Source organism: Wyeomyia smithii, chromosome 3 (assembly GCF_029784165.1).
Source record: "Wyeomyia smithii strain HCP4-BCI-WySm-NY-G18 chromosome 3, ASM2978416v1, whole genome shotgun sequence".
NCBI classification, from domain to species: Eukaryota; Metazoa; Arthropoda; class Insecta; order Diptera; family Culicidae; genus Wyeomyia; species Wyeomyia smithii.
Window position 1 is genome coordinate 106,420,952 of NC_073696.1, and position 13,406 is coordinate 106,434,357.

Below are 13,406 nucleotides of genomic sequence, written 5' to 3' on the forward strand. Positions count from 1 at the left end.
CCGGTTTGTGAAAAACAGCCAAAAATAGCCAAATACCATTCAATCTGTGTATCGCTGGAACCAGAATTATGCAATGACCTAACAATTTACCTCAGGCACCATTTTAAATTGCTAAATGGCAACTTCTAGGAAACAGTCGAAAATGACCGAATAATACTCAATATGGATATTTACGTAATCGAGATGATGAATAGAAACCAAACATTGACCATGGACACCATTTTTGAATTTAAAGACGACCACTTTTAGTTTCTGGAAAACAACCAAAATAACTAAATAACTCCCAATATGGGTATTTCCGAGATTGATGCCAGAAAATCTGCTGAAAATGGCCGAAAACCACCCAATATATATACTCAGAATTAAGGCGATGTACAGAAGCCAATAGTCGAGGATGTTGTCATTTCGATAAAACCAATCATTTTGAACGATTTGTTATTTGACTTTGATCATATCCTATGGCCGATTCGTCGTGCATTTGCAGACTTTAAACACATCGCAAGGAATCAATAAATTTGGAACGTTTAAAAAGTACGATACCACATTTAAATTATGTTAAGGCCACATATATCGATCAAAGCAAGTATAGTTTTAAATAGTCTTTGAATTTCTTTTCTTTCCATAACTTTTGAGCCACATATCAAATTGTTATGAAGTTTGTTATTTGTAAGTTTGAGAGATGACTCGTTCGTATGACACTAGTTATGTTCAAATAAGTCATGTAATCTTTGAGATAATAGACTTTCGTTGTTTTATTGACAATTTAATACATAACGGTTGTTGGGAACGTATAGGGCAGGCAAACTTTGAAACCACGTGTTTAATCCTAATTCATCAGTTAACCCTTAACTAGCCCACTCATCTGATAATAATATTGATCAAATTGGTTGTGTAGTTTCTGAGATAATGAAGTTACGTGATTTTCACATTTCGGTACATTACAGACGAAGTTACAGTTCGATTACAGTAAAATTCAATAGGGTGTTATGAGGTAGCTAGACTTATTAATTGACACTTATTTTGTGGAAATCGGGTCAGCCATCTCTGAGAAAAGTGAGTGAGTCCAAGTAGTCTTCGGAATATGTTCCTTTTCATAGCTGGATTTTACATTTTTAAACATAACAGGCAAACGAAGAGTCCGATTGCAAAACAAATCAATAGGGTCTTATGGGGCAACTAGACCTTCCATTTGACACTGATTTTATGAAAATCGGTTCAGCCATCTCTGAGAAACATGAGTGAGATTAAACAGTCTTCAGAACACGTTTCTTTTCATAACTTCTGAACCCGTAGTTCAATCTTTATAAAATTCAAAAGTTAAGGGTTTTTAAGGTAGCCAGTTCATTTGAAATCAATTTTGTTCAAATCGGTTGTGTAGTTTTTGAGATAATGTTGTTTCATGATTTTTACATTTTGATACATAACCTCTAAACTAAAAATCCGATTACAATGAAATTCAATAAGGTTTTATGGGACAACAAGACCTTTCATTTGCGAATAATTTAATGAAAATCGGTCCAGCCATCTCTGAGAAAAGTGAGTGAGAATAAAAATCTGCATACACACACACACATACATACAGAAAATGCTCAGCTCGTCGAGCTGAGTCGAGTGATATATGCCATTCGGCCCTTTGGAGCACTTTTATACTTTCGGTTTCGCAAGTGATTGCTATACCTTTCTAGGAGAAAGGCAAAAAGAATGAACGAGTTTCGAAAACAAAGTGATAATTATTTTCCAATGTCAAAAAGCGGAAGCGAACAGGAGGGTTTCAAAATTTCGTCCTCTCGAAAAAAGTCCCCACGCAAAATGTGGAAAAAATTAACAGATCAAAATCGATTTTTTTATGCAAAATGTGTTAAAAATACATAAAACGTAGAGATTTCGTGTACCAAATTTTTTTTTTTAACTTGGGACTTGGGACTAGAAGACTCAAGCTCGAATTTTTTTTTTCGATCTTAGAAAGTAGTTTTTTTTTCTCAAAAATAATAGTTTGAGATAACACTAGATCTTGACGTTTACATTTCTAAGACATATGGCATCAAAAACAATTTCTACATTTCATGTACTATACACTAAGGTCGCTTTTTACGCGGTTATTTTCACGCGGCTTTTTTTACGCGGATTCCGGAATTCACGCGGTTTTTTTACGCGGATTCTGGAATTTACGCGTTTTTTTTTACGCGGATTCCGGAATTTACGCGGTACTTTTTTACGCGGATTCCGAAATTTACGCGGTTTTTTTTCGCGGTTTTTTTACGCGGTTTCTTTTTACGTAAAAAGCGACTTTAGTGTACAACCTGTGCAATTTTTGTCGTCAAAAATGTAAAATTCTGAACGCTTTGAGGCTCTACTTCTCTTTGAGGCTCTACTTTTTGAATCGATTTTTCATCCGGGAAAATATTTTCCTGGATTCCGGGGTTTGCATGAATATTTCCCGGAACTGTTTATTGAGTTTATTGAGTATTGAGTTTATTGAGTTTTTCACTGTTATCACTTGTTTTCAGAATGCAAAACTGATTTAGCAAACTTCAACAATAATCAAATAAAGTTCCCAATCGAGGGACACTATTCCAATCACCCCGAACCTATTTCAAGCAGAATACATCTGTTTTTCGGGAGATTTTCTTCGATTGATGTTTGTTCAAAGATGTTTTTGTTTTGAACGGAATTTTTTATGTATTCGTAAGACAGCTAGTAGTCACACAGAGCTTTCGTTTTAGTCATTGGAATTCGATAATTATCAAAATTCAGGAGTTTGAGGCCCGTTTTCTTCAACTGATCAAAATAAGCATCACTGCTGATGCCGTTCCTCACCCTACGACATTCAATCAGGTTGGGAATGAATAACTTTTCTACAAACATCGTAGCGCCTTACGGTCTTCAGAAAAGTTTTTCCCAGGGAAATTTTCCGCAAATATCATGCATTGATATATTTTTAGAAGCCAACTAAAGATCTCTGGAGCATAAGTTTTGAAAAGGTGGATTTTTCTATTTAAACTCATATGGAAACTTACAGTTCCACCGATCGATCTGAAAAGTTACAATGTTGTTAAAAGACCCATAAGGAACACGAAAAGTGCATGCAAGCTAACATTTATTTTTTCCTACCCTAATACATATGCGTTTGCGTTTACTTAATTTAAATTAACTTGATTGATTCATGCAGAAGTGGAAACATGTTTGAAAGTCAAACTCTGACAATGCTGCTATTGTATTGTAACGTTAGAAGATTTTCATACATAATCCACATATTATTATAATATATGATGATATATTCACCCATTATGAACTGATAAAATTCAAAAACTATGTTTCATATTTTCTTTGCGAACTAGGTCAATGTTCTATTGGTTTTCTCTATCGAGAATCCCAATAATAATGAAAACCGTCACTCCGTCAAGTTCCACTCGATCAAACTATTTTTGTCCCCAGTTTGGTGGAATTCGAACTGCTATAACGGGCTAGCTGCAAATAATCATAATCCAACGTACCACTCATCGATCGTTTATGCTGCCGAAGCAGAGATACATAAGAGAAATCCAAAAGAAAGCAAACCATCATTCCAGTGTTTTGCTGCACCGCGACAGCTCCTGCAAAAGAAAGAAAAGGTAAAATAACAGCGGCAAAACGATGAATACCTGAATGACGATTAGAGCGGGATAGCGGTCAACTCCCGGCTTGCGATCGGGATGCTGGGTCTTATAATTCATTCTGGTGTTACTTCTGCACCGCGTTGGGTCGTTGCTGGGAGACAGTTCGGAATAATTTTGTTTAAAAGTTTTGAAGTGTACTGTTTATCGCAATGTCCAAGGTATCCTGCAGATCGTTTTGGATGTTGGTGGTGTTAGGAATCAAACTGGTCAGTGGGCTACCGGTACTAACTTATGATGATGATTATACCGATGGTGACGACGACTATGATGTGATATTTGACCAGCGTCAAAACGGAACCGAGAACGTGCGCATTTCCGTAGACGGAGTTGTTGTTGCTGTTCCCGCACCCCCGGTCCATACGGATATTAGCACTTTAGCTGGAGCAGCATTCGTAGAAATTCTCAATGCGCAGCTTGCTGCTATGGATAGCGATAGCTCGGATGAAGAGAGTCCTAGTACTACAACGACGTCCACTACTACGACAACTACGACTACCGCGTCACCAATTTATCATGATCAGTTGATTCCTTCGAATTTTCTTGGCCAAAGTTTGTCGTTTTTATTCAATAAAGGCGTTGAAATTCCAATCAAAATAGCATCCGAGCTGAAACCACTAAGAACGGGCAAGCCAGCATTTATGGTGATCAAAAAAGGTGAAGAAAGTGATGACGAAGAATATGTAGATCCTGAACCGGTGAAGCCCGTTTCTAATGTGCCAAAGAAGGCATCGAAACCTAAGCGAAGGTGATTTGTAGTTATTCAGTTAAGCTTCATAATTTATTTTTGTTTCCGACTTTTACAGATACAAGCTGAAGACGGCCAATCTCCTAAAACCTTTATTGCAAAGAACTTATTTGGCTTAAATCGCAGGGACTGAACATAATATGTGATAGATTAAGGTATAATACTGAGTAATAAATTATTTTGTTAGTTATATATTCGCCATTCATTCGACAATCATTGCATAATTTGTTCAATGGGTATCTTTCTTCTACTTCTACTCAATCTTCTACTTTCACCGGGTTTTCTTTGTGATGATCAAAATACCGGATTATTTTTTCGCATTTTTTGAATTAGGTTGCAACGGTTTGAAACCAGTTTAGCCGGTCTGCTGTGGGGTAGCATATTGTATGCTATCAGTTTCGACAGCAGGTAAACACCCAAAACTCCAAAATAAGGTCAAACAATATTGATTCTGATGGGTTGTTGGTATTTGGTTGATGCTTCGTTCACAGAAGTTACCAGTGGGTCAATGAAAATTCAATCAAGGTTTCCATGAATCATCGAGTAGTGGATCTCGATGTAGCCCATTTTGACATCTTCTCGTAGTGTGACTATTGCAAATTATGATAATGGGGTCAAAAATTTAACATCATAACGAAGCAAGTTCTAAAAATTTTACATGTTTTGTTTTTCTAATATCGTCGTAAGAATATTCCGCAAAGCATGTTAGTAATTGCCAAACCTAAATGAAACTTTCTGAAATACCAAATTATGTATTATATGACAAATCATTATATGAAAAAGTTCGTCTCGTTTATCTACAGACAATACAACTAGATTACCTACTAAAAAGCGGAACTGATGGCGTTAAAATTCCACACATTTTTTTCGATAAAAGTAGGTTTGGTACCTACTGGATAAAGCAAGTATAATTTCTCTATGCGTTCAATGAGAAATTCCAAATATTGACAAAAATGGAAATGGACCTCCATACATAAAGTATTTTATTGTAATAAAATTTGTAAGCTTAATTTTGTTTTTAAATAAAAAAAAATTAAAAGTGAATTGAAAAAAACGTTCTTCATAGTAAATTAAGTTACTTGTGAGACGTCGTACATAAATTACATAACGCTAAAAACCTAGATTTCAGACCCCCTCTTCACCTCCCTCCCTATGTAACGATAAGTAACGTTCGATATGACCCCCCTAAAATTACATATCGCTGGACAGACCTGCCCACCTCCAAATTTATAATTTCGAACAAACATCACAGTTACGTAACGGTCTCAACTCCCCTCCCCCCTATGTAACAATAAGTAACGCAGACCGAACCCCCCTCCCCCCTTCATGCGTTACGTAATTTGCGTACGACGTCTAAGACTATAACCATAAGGCACACCAAACACACGTTTTCTCTCTCCAAAACCCACTCATCTTTAGGACTTTTCCTAAAAAGGGGCAAATGAGGGATAATGGTGATATTTATATACAGAAAGGTAATTTTTTCCACATAAAATAATTTTTGTTCCACATAAAATACTCCATAACTTTGTACGCAATAAAGATAGGAATTTCGTTCATTTAGCGAAGTTCCATAATTTAATAAGTGTTAGATTTTTTCCAAGTGAACCATTTCTCTATCTCTTAAGAGCCAATTCGCGAGAACCTCAACCACCTTTCTGAGGGACGTTGTGTTGATGTTCTCCGATTGGGCTGAAATTTTCAGCGTTTGTTTATCTATTCAAGGTAGAAAGTTTTGCAAAATTTCAATTTTTTTCATTGAGGTTAGTGGGGTAAAACGGCCCTTGAAAATGATATGTCCAAAAACGTCCAAATACAAAAAAGTGCAATAACTCCTGCTAGACTCGCTGGATTTTTCTAAAAATTTGTGGTATTATTCTACACTAAGAGTACTTCAAAACGCATGGTCACAATATATGGCAAAGACGTAGCATGACGAAAAAAAAATGCATTTTTCTTTTAAAAATTGTCATTTTCCTACTCTTCTCAACATCGCTAGAAAAAATATCTGAATATAGCGTTTTGTAGAGCAACTCAAGAGCTTTAATTGCATGTATAAGCCAAGTGTGCCAAATGGGGTAAAACGGCCCTAGAAGTTTTTTTTTCGAAAAACCATCAATATCACTAAAATCACTATATTTACTGCTCGACATAATAGATATTGCTCAATTAGTGACATAAGTTGCAACCGTAGTTCAGTAAATAAATATTAAATTGTTGGCAGTATTGTTTATCACTATGATTGTTCGCCATTCTCTTTTCTTTGCGTATTTTAGTTTTGGTTTTGTGAAAATGTTGTGGATCGTCTGGGCTTGTTACCAGAAATAAAAAAAAACAATCTATCACAATATCATAGATTACACTGGTCAACACAGGTTCTGTCCTGAAATTTTCTATCTTTTTTCCAATTCGAGCTTTAGGGCAAAACGTATGTTGACCACTGCATAATGGTCCAGAAACCGAATTAAAAACAATGGGGCTGGAAAGAAATAATCTACAGAAAAACTTTATTTAAAAATGTAGTTAGGGTAAGAACGACTTAAGCAGTGGCACCTATAATCAGTCGAAGAAAATGGCCCTCAAACTCCTGAATTTTGATCATTATCGACAATTTCAATGACTAGAACTAACACTTCGATAAACTAGCTGTCTTACGAATTACATGAAATACCGTTCAACACAGAAAAATCTTTGAATAAACATCAATCGAAAAAAATCAAGCAAAATTGCCGCCATTCAGGCGCCATTTCGGCTATAGAAGAAAATCCTCTGCAAAACAGATGCAAACTGCTTAGAATAGGTTCGGAGTGATTGGAATAGTGTCCCTCAATTGAAAACTTAGATGATTATTGTTAAAGTTTGCTAAATCACTTTTTAATCTGAAATTGAGTGCTCACAGAGTAAAAGATTACGAACAAACTGATTTATTCATGTTTGTATTTCATCTTACACATTTCGACTAATTCGTCTCAATACACAGGCGGTTCCTAAAGCTGCTTAAAATATGGGTCATTCCATACGAAGTCCAGAAAAAATAATATTTTTGACCAGAAGTGTTGCCAGATAGATTATTTTTGTATTTTGGAATTAAATTTGCATTTTTCGGCAAATGCAGTTAATTTTATTTCAAATTTGATGGTTTCATCGTATTTCTTTGAAAATTTTACGTAAGAAACACTTATCATCCCGTGGTAATATGAGCCAATCTTGAGATATAACATTATTACGAAAAATTAATTACGAAATTCAGAACTATTCTTGGGCCGACTCGGAAGGGTGTCAAAAAGATCTGAATAAAGTTTTTCCCCTAAGCAAACAGAGAAAGGACGAACCCGGCGATCATATGGTCTGCAGCCTTTTCTCGCACCTCCGAGGTGGTTAAAGGTACCAAAATACACAGGAATGGTCGAAAAGCTATACATAATCTTTCTTTTTTTCATGTTTGAGCTCTGGGGTAATTTTTTCGCTTTTGCCTACCAGTGTTGATATACAATTCTAGATAAACATTTCAAAAGGTCCTATCTGCTTTCATCGTTTTTCCGGAGCGCCTTTCCATTTTGGTAATGGTTCAGTTTCAGTTACTCTCCCAACCGTGGTTTTCATTTAGAAGGCTAGAGTGATCGCTTCGTTGGGTGGTGACCAGTGATGGAAACGAAACGAATATGATGCAATCGTCGTTTATTCATCATATGTTCACTTCACGATGTGTACAGGCCGGGACTAAACTCGAATCCTCTCAACCCATAATGAAATGATGATAGGGTGCATAGGTTTCAGGGAGAAAACAAACACATGACTAGACTACATCAGCTCTGTGAAGCGATTCGATCGTTGCGTTTGTCTCTCCATAGGCCGGTAGTTACGGGAAGAAAGGATAGCAACAGGAGAAAATCATGCCGCCTGAACAGCAGCAGAGGTGTGGTGCGGTGAGAGGGAATGTGTGGGGGAAGGAACTACTTCGGCAGCGGTTGAGTTTAAGCGAGAGTAGGAGAGCATACACTGTCATTTTCTTTCTTTTTCTGACAAAAAATCATATTCATGAGTCAAAAGAATAAGGATATAACAAGTTCTGATCGCTCTGTGTAACAGAGACGAATAACTTCATATACCGAGTTGTGCACATTGAGAACCACGTATTGTGGTGTACACTAATGAATAGAAATATATCCTAAAGAGGAAAGCAAAAAGAGTGCACCAGCACCGATACTTTGTTTTTCGCATACTGACGACGATGTCAACGCATCCTAGGCTTGTTTTATATGTATTCATTAATCGCTAGAGGTGATTTTTTTCCTTCGCTGGTGGTGACGAGCAAAAAAAGGGTCTCCACTCTGTTTTCACGTCTGGCCCAGGCCTAGGGGGGGCCCCTTTACCCCCCCCCCCTAAAATCCGGGCCTGCTGATACCTCATATTTTGAAAACAGCCTCGCTTGTATCTTATTTTCTGAAATCGTAACAAAAGACCGGTGTATCGGTCATTATTTTTGATTGTTTGAAAATATTGCTCCATTGCTGGAGAATCCCGGACAAATTAAGAAAAACGTGTGTTTTCCCCCATATTAAAAGTTTTTCGAACCAAAATTCAAAATGACTCGATGATTATTTAGAATGTTGACTATTTAGAATGTTAATTACCAAGAAATTTTCGATTTGAAATGACAGTCTGAATCTTTTAAAATCATTAGAACATAAATATTTTGAAAAATGTTGAAATTAGACTTTAAAAAGAAATGGACTTTTTTTAAAGTTCCGTAATAACTCCAAGTTTCTTTGGTGAAAACAACTCGTATTTTTAAATTAAAGTTTAGTGTTTATTTAAAATTTTTTAGTCAAAATGTTTTTTTTTCACGATGTTTATTTTTTTATGAGGCATTATCAATTCCCTACAATTCATTCTCGGACAGTTGTTTTATACATACAACCAATGGTTTCTGAGCTACAATACTTTGAATAAAATCTATGCCAGAATGGGTCTAGAAAATCTCCTATCTGTGAAAAATGCTAAGCCGAATACGTGTGCAAAGTTTTCTTTCAATTAAAAAATGGTCGATATTCGAACATAGGTCATTTGGGGCGACTTTGCGCATTACCAAAAATCGGTGCAATTTTCAATTGCAACAAAAAGCTCTCTTTATAGTAGTTCATAGTATAGTGAATAACTAAGCTATTTTTTTTCTTGACAAGTCTACAATCCCTACAAATGATAAGCCTCAATTGGGAGAGCTAACATATCTCAACAAGGTTGTTATCACACATCTTTACCAGTGTTCAAAATACACCGCATTTGTGATTAGTCACACGAAATAATTAGCTAACATGAAGTACTTAAGTTACATGAAATCACTTTTAAAAAGGATTGAGCTGAGAATTGCTAGCTCATTAAATAGTTATTTTTTGTTCATCATTTTATTTACCAACCAGAAACAAATATTGTAAACATAAGTTACAAATTATTCTAACAGTGCTCTCCATCTTAATCAAAGTTTTTCACCTTGCATTTATCTTGCTAAGGGGCCATCCACATACCACGTGGACAGCTTTAGGGGGGGGGGGGGTGGTTAATGTCCACGGTCCATACATTTTTTTTAGAATTTATAAGGGCAGTTGTCCACGGAGGGGGAGGGGGGGGGGGTCAAAATCGTTAAAAATGTGTCCACGTGGTATGTGGATGGCCCCTAAAGTACTTAGGTGTCATACATTTTACTTTTACAATAATGTTATGTTACTCGGGGCTGTTTCATTCGCCAATGCCTCGTTAAATATGAGGCTTCTCTCGGAATCGTTGCTGTTGTATACGGAGTTTGATTCAATTTCATTCAGGTCTTATGAAAATGAGATTCTAGCTTCTATCCCTAACTGATTTGAGTATGATTGCGAGCTTGAAACATCAACGATCAGCGCGTGGTACGTATGATATGAGTCTGAGTTCATTGAAAATAGATAACACTAATTTTACCAACTTAAGGGAGAACCTTGAAAAGTCATTTGTAATAGGTTTTTTTCGGATTTTCCTATATTAAAAGCGAACAACTTTTGTAGTTTATAAGTCTATGTGCAAGAATTGTAGAAAATAACGCCTTTAACATATCGATACAAACGGCGTGCAGCATAACTGGAGTTCACTTCGTCCTAGAGTAACCATTTTTTGAGTCAAGATAAAAAATGATTTTTTCGAAACTGCAACGGTGATATTCCCCCTGAATTATTGAAATAGTTTTTCGATGCCCTACTTGAGTTTACATGATTACGTACAATAGTTATAACGTATTACGAACGGTATTGAAGTTCATGAAATTGAGCAAACATATATTTATATTCACATTCTACAAAGACTATAAAATTTCCCTTTTCCGTTTCGTGGGACTCATTTTAATTTGGCAAATTTTACTTAAGCAGCTTTCTAGTACAGAATGTATTTCATATCATGGTCTATCCAAAGCATAAAATCGAGATTTTCTTCGCGCTTATAAACGACTAGTGGCAATGCAAAAAAACATCATCTATTCCGATATTGACGAAAACGGTAAAAATCGATTATTTGTGAAAGAGTAGTTATTTGCTTGGCTAGCAGAGAGGCAGTTGTCTAGGTACAAATTTACCGTTAAATTATTTCACACTTGATTGTTTTTTAATTTGCATCTTCCATCCTCCAAATAACTTTCTCGCGTAACGTTGATGGCTTCCCCCCAACACTCGGTTTGACCTGCATCATTACGGTATCCAACCGGATGGGACGCGTCTGCTGGAATCGATCCTCCTTGTTGGTGTGATTGTGCGTCACATTGTTACTAAACTTGTTCTCTTTATTGGTCGTCTCAAAGACGGTTGGATTGGTGGCGTCCTTTGCCCCATTAGTATAGCGTTTCTTGCTAATAGTTATTGTTTCGTTCTTCACATTATTGAAATTCTCCAAGCGCTCGATTTTTATTTCTTCGGTCGCATAGTTTTCGGCGTTCATTTTATGATTAGATTCCACCCGTTGATCATCGACCGCATCATTGTCCTGATTGTTCATTAAAAAATCGCTTATCTCTAAGAAAAACTTGGCCGGCAAATTGTTACCATTAATTTGCAGCATCGAATCAGCAGCTGATTGCTGCTGTTGTTCCTGTTCCGTCAAAACTTGCTCTTCTGGAGTTGCTGACTGTTCACTTTCTTCGAATGGAATTCCAAACAGCTTCAGTATTGAGTTACGAATCATGGTTGCCATCGTGCTACCCTTCAGCATGGCCAGCGAAGACTCCGGGACTTGGATCTGGAAATTTTTAACATGCAACCGAATATTTGTTTCGCCATCTGTTTGCCTCTCGTCATACATTACGTCCGCTTCGTCATCCGCTTGCTTGTCTATATCTCTTCCAAGGTCCGGAGGCTGTTTCACTTTTGCAACGATATTCACTCCATTTGCGCTTTCAGCAGATGCAAAAGTCGTCAATGAGATCAAAACCAGGCATAATAAAATCGTTGAAGAAATTTGCATCTTTGATTTTGGGAAATAACCAACCGGATGATCTTTATTGTGTATTGATTATTTATTTTCCGAATCATCAATACTAGCTTGAGTGTTTTATTTATTATTGCAACCGATTCCGAACCAACGATATCGTTTCGTCACACTGTGATTGCCACTGATTTACGCGGGGCGTTTTCAACGCCGAACGGCACACGACTAAATTGATCGGGAAATGTTCAACCAAAGCGACGCGAATTTCGTAGAGCCTCGGAGGCTTCAGGGACCGCTTTGTTGTGGTCAGGTGGCGATGACAAAAATAAACACCGATACAACTGGAAAAATATAGAGGAGGGAACAATGAATCAACCCGCTCAACCGTTACCGATCTCTTCGGATCTCGTGTATTGTTGTGGCTGTTGGAATCAACGTCGTGTGTTGCTACTCGAGCGATCGTAGGCCGGCTACCTCAACTCGCACTCACCTCGCAACTAGACTTTGAAAGGAATACCATCGGCGAATGTAATTCAAAGGAACACACATGTTTTAATGGCCAATTTATTGACATTGGTTGTAGCACAAGAAGAAAGTCGTTACAACGATTGTAAGGTGATGGCGTATTATACATATTTATAAGCATCCGATAAACCTTTTTGAAGTGAGACATTTAAATGTATAAATTGAAGAAGATTACTTCACTTTTCTAGTGTGAGTCCTACGGCAGCAGCAGAGTGAAATCTTCTATTCTATATTTTATTTGTTTTCATTCTAGTTTACTTTTCATCGATATCTATTTCCGATGATCGATGATCTGATTAGGCTCTATTCAGAAGCAATTGCGCCAATGGCCAAATTTGGGTTCTTAGAGCTAGTTTGATAGCTTTCACCGCAACGCGGGCGTTGCTAATTTGGTTTGGGAAATTCCAACCCTCACCTTGGGTAGCAGCGAGCTAATAAATTTTACAGCGCAGTAGCAACGAGCCGAAACGTTGCTACTCGATCAAATGTCAAACTATTATTTCGTTTACTTACGTTTTGTTTTAAATTTACTTCATAAATGGTTGGGATTTTCATTTTGATAATACAAGGAATCTTGGTTTGTGATAATATTACGGAAAATAACGTGTGCTTTGAAACGCGGACGTTTATGTGAAGAAAAAAAAAAAAGAAACGCGGACGTTATTGGTCGGCCCCGGAAGACGAAGTGCTTTGCCTCGCTTGGTTGAACACGTCGCAAAACGTAAGTGTCGGTGTAAATTAGTGTTCGCAAAAATTGTGTGACCGGATTCACGAGTGCTTTCTAGAAATATGAACGGAGAAATGCTAGAGAACACTTTGCTAGCTACTAAAAGTAATTAGATTTGGGAAATTGCTTGTGCGAAAATCGCTATTTGTCAAAAGATAGCGTCTGTAGTATAAGTGCTGGTCGGTTTTGACAAATCTAAAACGAAATGAATCAAGTTGAAACATATGGTAAACAAACCGCCTTGATACGTTAGTGTTTTTAATGGGGCGTCATATGATTTTAGCTGTGTAAAAATATTTATTTGTTTGTC

General features: G+C 36.8%; 2 protein-coding genes across 2 annotated transcripts; one reads left to right on the forward strand and one right to left on the reverse strand.

Moving 5' to 3' along the window:
- Positions 1-3,603: 3,603 nt before the first annotated feature.
- LOC129730361 (uncharacterized) lies at positions 3,604-4,595 on the forward strand. Its single transcript, XM_055689646.1, has 2 exons — positions 3,604-4,401; positions 4,460-4,595. Exons 1-2 carry the CDS (start codon positions 3,806-3,808, stop codon positions 4,518-4,520), a joined length of 657 nt encoding a protein of 218 aa, XP_055545621.1. The 5' UTR covers positions 3,604-3,805; the 3' UTR covers positions 4,521-4,595.
- A 6,084-nt stretch (positions 4,596-10,679) lies between these two features.
- LOC129729626 (uncharacterized) lies at positions 10,680-12,259 on the reverse strand. Its single transcript, XM_055688343.1, has 2 exons — positions 11,717-12,259; positions 10,680-11,655 (listed from the first exon to the last, which is right to left on the reverse strand). The coding sequence occupies exon 2, from the start codon at positions 11,626-11,628 to the stop codon at positions 11,029-11,031; it is 600 nt and encodes a 199-aa protein (XP_055544318.1). The 5' UTR covers positions 11,629-11,655; positions 11,717-12,259; the 3' UTR covers positions 10,680-11,028.
- Positions 12,260-13,406: the final 1,147 nt, after the last annotated feature.

Coding starts and splice junctions, on each gene's coding strand:
- LOC129729626 (XM_055688343.1), bottom strand. CDS start 11,628: ATGCTGAAGGGTAGCACGATGGCAACCATGATTCGTAACTCAATACTG.
- LOC129730361 (XM_055689646.1), top strand. CDS start 3,806: ATGTCCAAGGTATCCTGCAGATCGTTTTGGATGTTGGTGGTGTTAGGA. Junction 4,402..4,459: donor GCATCGAAACCTAAGCGAAG/GTGATTTGTAGT, acceptor CGACTTTTACAG/ATACAAGCTGAAGACGGCCA.